The 7,184-nt window shown below is 38.8% G+C and overlaps 1 protein-coding gene across 1 annotated transcript in view; it reads right to left on the bottom strand.

Moving 5' to 3' along the window:
* Positions 1 to 1,154: 1,154 nt before the first annotated feature.
* Positions 1,155 to 7,184, bottom strand: part of DCHS2 (dachsous cadherin-related 2) — a 393,558-nt gene continuing 387,528 nt past the window's right edge. Inside the window, exon 20 of the mRNA XM_006884496.1 lies at positions 1,155 to 3,772. Within this exon, the coding sequence (XP_006884558.1) occupies positions 1,155 to 3,772 (2,618 nt within the window). The remainder of the gene's footprint in view (positions 3,773 to 7,184) is intronic.

Raw genomic sequence — 7,184 nt, 5'->3', positions numbered from 1 at the left:
TTCATATAAAAATCCTCACTTGAAAATATACTGCTAAATTATTCTACTAAATTTATAATTTGATATTAACAGAATTTTATTTACACAAAACTTTTAAACTGATGTTGACTCCATAAATTATTTCTTACTGAAAATAATTGTCCAGAACAATATAAAATGAAGAACTTACAGAAATTAATCTTCAAAGTTTACTGTCTACGAATGTAGACACTTTGACATGACATAGTACTGAAAACCTTGCCATTTCACTGGCAAAGAAGGGCAAGCCAACAGGTCTTTTGTAGGTGGCAGTCAGCTACATATGCATTGCTATTACATAGGTCACACCAAAATATGTATTTCTGGTTCATTAGTCAGGAATGATTTTTAGTTTTTTCCTCTTCATATGACAAATTTCATTCTCAATCTCTCATCAGATTTGTCCAAAGACACCACCTTGAACATCAAATCATTATTAAACTCCACAAGTATGGTATATAAGGAAAGTGGGAAAAAATGTATCTCTCAGGAGTTTAGATCTACAGGACTTACGTTTATCCTTTTAGGTTCTCCCTCTGTTACTTTTCCTCCTAAACACAGTCCTTAATCAATCTTTGCTAATTTATCTAACTGGCAGTAACATGATCAGAGAGCACCATTCTGAATTTTCACATCAATAGCCTGGCAGTCAGTAAAGTTCACTGTGTTTGTGAAAAGTTAATAATAATACAGAAAATTGAGTATGACACATAGTACAGACTACTTGATATATGCAAATGTGAGTCCTGAACAAAATATAAAGGTTAAAAGCAGAGTAACTTTTCTTTGTTGTTGTTGTGTGCCATTGAGTCAGAACCAATCCACAGCTGACCCTCCAGCAGGTTTTCAGAGGCAGTTAATTGCACAAGAGGAGACTGGTAATTCTTCTCCTGCAGAGCAGCTCGTGGATTCAAACCGTGTGCCTTCAAGTTTGCAGCACAGCTTCTTGCCACTAGGCCACCAGAGCTCCCTTTTCTTTAAGACCAGAAAAATCTGAGATATAAGTCGGTGTGTTCCACAAACCCTAAACTAAATTATGTCACAGGCTCTTAGATCAGAACCTCCCAATATTGAGGTGCTTGTCTGAGGAGGTTTGTCTTTTCATTCATGATTAGGTGCCTAAGATTATTGCCATTTTATATTTTAACTTCATCTTTTGGTTTCTGTTCATGGCACGTGCCATTAAGTTGTGTTCCTAATAACTCTGCATTTGGCAGCAGTGGAGACATGACAGGAGTCTGTACAGTTAATAGAGAAAGGGATGGAGAAAAGCTGGGAGTCATGACCTCTGGCAGAGAACTCAGAGGGCAGAGAATGGGAGAACGTGGGTATTTCTGAAGTAATTGTCCAGAGGTTACAGTTGGCATTTTGGGGGGAACTGCTTTAATTCCAGGCTGAGCTATTGCTGTTATCAAAGGTGGTGGAAAAACAAAAGATTTCTTTGCTTTGGAAATGCCAGACATATGCAAATGTTCATCCTTCAGTTTTGCAATATCATTAAATACTGAGGCAAGAGGTTGAAACCTGGGTTCCCAGCTGAGGACATGATCCCAGGTACCGCTCACAAAGTGATGAGAGCTTTTCTGGGTTGAAAGGACAGTGCCTTTCTCCTCCTGCTCTCCTGAAACAAAGATGTACTCTTTCCTGGCATCAGCCAGGGTGTCCTCTTTTACCCCTCTCCTCTGAAGTGTATGAGATAACACATCATTTTGACCATAGGTTGAGGTACGTTCTCCTGCTCCACCTTCCTCCGATGTATGCCGGGTTTCTGATGTTTCAGCAGTGACCACCAGGTCAGTTTCACCAGACAAGCAAGAAAGCTGGTCTGAATCCCTTGGGATTCCGGAGTCTGGCACTCTAGAATCCTGGTCACTCAAAGTTGAGCCAGAGTCTTTCCTGTAAGGGTGCTCATTTATCCTCTGGATCTCCTTATCTTCTGCACTTTCTGCTTCCACAGAACAGTGACCACTGGAATTGGAATGTCTGTACAGATGTACAATGTCTTTCTCCATGATGCTTATTAAACTCAACCATTTAGGCATATAGTCCATGGGAACCAACTCATCGCTGCAATCAGTCGTTTTCTGGAAGCCCTGGAGCATGTTGGCATCGTCAGTCAATCTCAGGCTGACATCTAAGGGAGATGGGATTTTCTTTTCTTCATAATTGTTTGCTCTGTATTTTGGTTTATGCCTTAGAACTAGGATAACAAGAATGAATACGAGAAACAGAAACACTAGAAAGGAGATGGAAAGGCTGATTGAAAAACTGATGACTGATACTGCAGAGTGCTTTCCTTCAGGGGAAAATGACACATTCACAAAAACAATGCAAGATGCAAACTTAGAGTCCTGTTTGGGACTGTGAGCAATTATGTTCATTTCAATGGTGTCTTCTTGGCTGACTTGACTTTTTACCAGAGGAAGGGTATTAGTCAAATAGATATTTCCATTAGTTTTATTTACAGAAAAGAAAGGAGATGAGGCATCAAGCGAGTAAAGAACAACTCCATCAATACCAGCATCAGCATCTGATGCCTCCACTTTGCCAACTAACTGTTTTACTTTATTCTTATTTGGAAGGCTGAAAAAATACTGATCTTGTGTGAAAATGGGCTCAAATTCATCTATCCCTTCAATATCCACCCACACCATTAAAGAAGCTGTTGAAGCACCTTTGTCTTTTGCCTGAACTGTGATGCAGTATTTATCTTCAAGTTCATAGTCAAGCATTTGCTTAGCATGGATATCTCCAGTAAAAGGGTCAATGAAGAAGAGATCATGACCGTGAGGTTGTCCATGACTGTTAAAACAAGGTGATAAAATTGAGTACGTCAATTCTCCGAAAGGACCTGTGTCAAAATCCAAAGCATTTACAGAACATATAGTAGATGATACGGGCAGATTTTCCGGAACCACACAGTTGACTCTAGGGTACATGAAGTAAGGTGTATGGTCATTGTCATCCAGGACATTGACAAAGACAACTGCAAAGGAAAAATGTTTCTTTTCTTCATCTGAAGCTTGGACAGTTAAAGTAAATTTAATTGTTTCCTCATAATCCAAAGGTTTAATCAAGTAGAGAATTCCAGTTTTTTCTTCTAGTTGAAAATGTCCTCTCTCATTTCCAGATATTAAGTGGTAATTGATTTCGGCATTTGAACCTATGTCACAGTCAGTTGCTGAGACCACAGTGATATGACTCCCTAAAGGGGTACTTTCCCTGACATGAGCATGATATTCCAGATGAGTGAATGTAGGTGGATTATCATTAGCATCAAGTACTTCGATAGATATTATGGCGGTGGAACTCAGAGGAGGGCAACCGTGATCAGATGCTAGAACAACAAGCTGATGCCTGGCAACTGCTTCTCTGTCCAAACTGTGAAGTAACATAAGATAACCAACTTGTGTGTAAGTGTGCTCTGCATGAATGACACTAGTTTCCACGTGGAAATGTTTCTGGGAATTACCACTGATGATGGAATATTCAACAAATGTGTTTTCATGGGTCCAGTCATGGTCAGAGGTTGAAAATGTAACAAGTGTGCCTCCAATTAGGGCATCTTCACTCAAGCTAAGATTGTAGAATTCTGCTGTAAATTTGGGGGCATAATTGTTCGTATCTTGTATTTCTATTTCCACCTGGGCAAGAACTGTCAATTCAGGAACTCCACCATCACTGGCTTCAACAAGGAATCGGATTGTTGATATTTTATCCAAGAATAAAACAGGATGGACGGTAAATATTGTACCTGGAAAACAAGACACATTGCTTCAGTATTGGCAAATTAAATTTTCATTATCCATTCAGGCAACAATCACTGAATACTTATTAATGTGCTTAGTTTGGTTTGGGGTTTTTGGGTTAGATTTGCTTGTTATCTAAATGAAATAAAAAGTAACCCCAAGCAGAAACTGAAAATGTTTATACTTACATTTTTGTTTTCTAACACATGAGATATAGTAACAATATTTATGAAATTCACTTTATGTATGCTGCCTGCGGTTGCTGATATCACTAATTTATCTTCATTTACTTTCATATAATACATTATTTCATTACTATTTTTAAGAAATGTATTTTAATTTGGAAATTTTATAAGCCATCCTACTTCCCATAAATATTTGTAAAGAGACATTCTGGTATAGAGATATTTAATCTGGAAATACTTGTTACACTCGTTCTGGCCAAATGAAACTTGGAATCTCAACTATTGCTTAATTATAGAGCTGTATTCCTAAAAACTCAGTTAAGTCAGCAAATGAATTCTTTCTTTATTGATGAAACATCTTTAGTAGGTATTATTGTTTCAAATATAGCAAAATTTACTTTTTATAAGTTTGCATGTAGTAGTAATATTTGTCTAAGAAAAAAGTGTTTTAAGCATCTTCCCCAAATGCCAATATTCAAAAGCCACAGGTTCGTAAATATTTCACCATAAACTATATTTACCTGATGATACTTAATATTTTAAAAACATTCTCTCAATAACACATTACAAAGTTTGTTGACAACCGATGTCAATCAAGGATGTGACTCACACTATGATTTAATGGTTTTAGGACCAGCAAAACAGAAAAGGGAGTAGGGCAGTGCAGGGAAGGGGTAAGACTTCCCACTTGAGTATATCTACACACCATCCAGTCATGCATATACTGTGTGCCAGCTTTGGGCTTCTTCTCCTTGTTAAAACACTCCATAGGCCTCGTATGTATTGGAATCTGTGCCTAAAATCTCCTACCTAGTAATCTGGAGGTTAATTTTTAAAGCAGATATCTCTTGTGAAACGATAAAATTGTGGAGAGAGACTGGGTTTACACAATGCAAAGAGCCCCAGCCTCTGCGCTTTTTAGAGAATACTCGGAAGATTCATCAACAATCTGTGTTACGCAGATAACACAACCCTGCTTGCTAAAACTGAAGAGGTCCTGAAGTGCTTGCTGAGGAAGGTCAAGGACTGCAGCCTTAAATATGGATTGAGGCTCAATGTCAAGAAGACAAAGATTCTCACCCCTGGGCCAATTGGCAGCATCAGGATGGATGGTGAAGAGATTGAGATTGTACACAGCTTTAGTTTGCTTGCCTCCACAGTCAACACTCTTGGCACCAGCAGTCAGGAAATTAAAAGACATATTGTGATAGGAAAGTCTGCTGTTAGGGACCTCTCCAAAGTACTGAAGAACAATGGTATCAATCTGAAAACTAAGGTGTGCCTGATACAGGCCATGGTCTTTGCAATCACCTGTTATGCACCAGAGAGATGGACAATGACTAGGGAGGAAAGAAGAAGAATTGATGCATTTGAGTTGTGGTGTTGGAGAAGAGTATTGAATATACCATGGACTGCTAACTAAATGAATAGGTTCATCCTAGCGAGGGTTAAATCATGCTGCTCCTTGGAGGGAAGGATTCTGAAGCTTCGTCTGATATACTTCGGACATGTTGCAAGGAGGGACCAGTCCTTGGAGAAGGACGTCATGCTTGGGAGGGTGGAGGGACAGAGCAGGAGAGGAAGACCCTCTATGAGGTGGATTGATTCAGTGACTAGGGTAATGGGGGTAGGTGTGTCGGAGATGGTGAGATTGGCAAAGGCTAGAGCAGGGTTTAGGGCTGTTGTACACAGGGTCTCTATAAGTTGCCGGCGACTTGATGGCACTTAACAACTGCTAGGAAAAGTGTTGTGTTAATTAAAATTCAAGTGTTTAAAGTCTACCCGCTGTTATCATTTTTTTTGGTTTTTTAAGTGTTAAATTTTTCCCTTTATTTTTTTATTAATTTTAATGAAAGTTTACAGAGACTTTGGATTTCCATTCATTCATTGTTGCACTTTTCTCCCTGACCACCCCTACCCCCCAAGTTCACACTTCTCTTTGAAAAGTAAAAGAAAAATGATTTATTGTTGTACAATCCTTCCCCCCAGGTCCACTCCACTATGCAGCCTTCATTTTGGACTCCTGTCATGACAATAATACCGAACCATATATCCCTTTTAAACAGTTCTCTCCCTCATCTGTTTCAATGCAGTATACATCATTCATCTCCATCTTCTCTGTCTTCCCTCAACCCCCATGTCGGTCCTGTTTTACAACAGTGGCACTATGCAGCATTTATCCTTTTATGATTGAGATATTTCAGTCAGCATAATGTCCTCCAGGGTCACCCATTTCATATAGTATTTAATGAGTTCCTTGTTTTTCAATGCTGCATAGTATTCCATTGTGTGAATATACCAAAGCTTCTCTATCCATTAGTTTGTTGATGGACACTTGGGTTGTTTCCAGCTTTTTGCTATTGTGAACAAAGCCACAGTAAACATAGGTGTGCATATATCTGCTTGGATGGCAGCTTTGGTTTATTTAGGATATATGCCCAGTAGTGTAATTGCTGGGTCAAATGTTATTTCTATTTGCAACTTTCTGAGAAAGTGTCATACAGCCGTCCATAGTGGTTGCACCATTTTACACTCCCACCAACAGTGAATAAGTGTTCCAGTTTATCCACAACCTCGCCAGCAATTGATGTTTGCTGTTCTGTTAAATTTTGCTATTCTTACTGGGATGAGATTATTTGTCATAGTTCTTTCTATTTGCATCTCTCTTAGAACTAGGGATTTTGAACATTTCTTCATGTGTTTGTTGGCCATTTGAATGTCTTTTCTTTGGTGAAATGTCTGTTCATATTCTGTGCTCATTTTTCAATTGGGTTATTTACCTTTATATTGTTGTAGTGCTCAAGTATTTTATAAATTCTAAATATAAGTCCCTTATCTGACATGTGATTACCAAATATTTTTCCCCAGTCTGTCTTTTTTTGTTTCTTATAGTAATGTTATATCATTTTCTTTGAATAGATCCTTCATGCTTCTGGTTAGATTTACTCCCAAATATTTAATCTTGTGATTAGCTATTGTGAAGACTATTATTTTTCTAAGCTCCAGTTCTGTATTCTCTTTATCACTGTTGTTGTTGCTGTTGTTATGTGCTATCAAGTCATTTGTGACTCATAGCGACCCTATGTACAACAGCCCTAAACCCTGCTCTATCCTGTGCCAATCGCACTGCCTCTGACACACACATCCCGATTACCCCAGTCACTGAATCAATCCATCTCATAAAGGGTCTTCCCCTCTTGCGCCGTCCCTCCACCCTCCCAAGCATGATGTC

The sequence above is a fragment of the Elephantulus edwardii genome, unplaced genomic scaffold (genome assembly GCF_000299155.1).
Source record: "Elephantulus edwardii isolate Elephantulus edwardi_28Jun2011 unplaced genomic scaffold, EleEdw1.0 scaffold00034, whole genome shotgun sequence".
Lineage (NCBI taxonomy): Eukaryota > Metazoa > Chordata > Mammalia > Macroscelidea > Macroscelididae > Elephantulus > Elephantulus edwardii.
The sequence above is the reverse complement of the archived record's forward strand: the minus strand, read 5'-3'. Positions and strand labels throughout refer to the sequence as shown.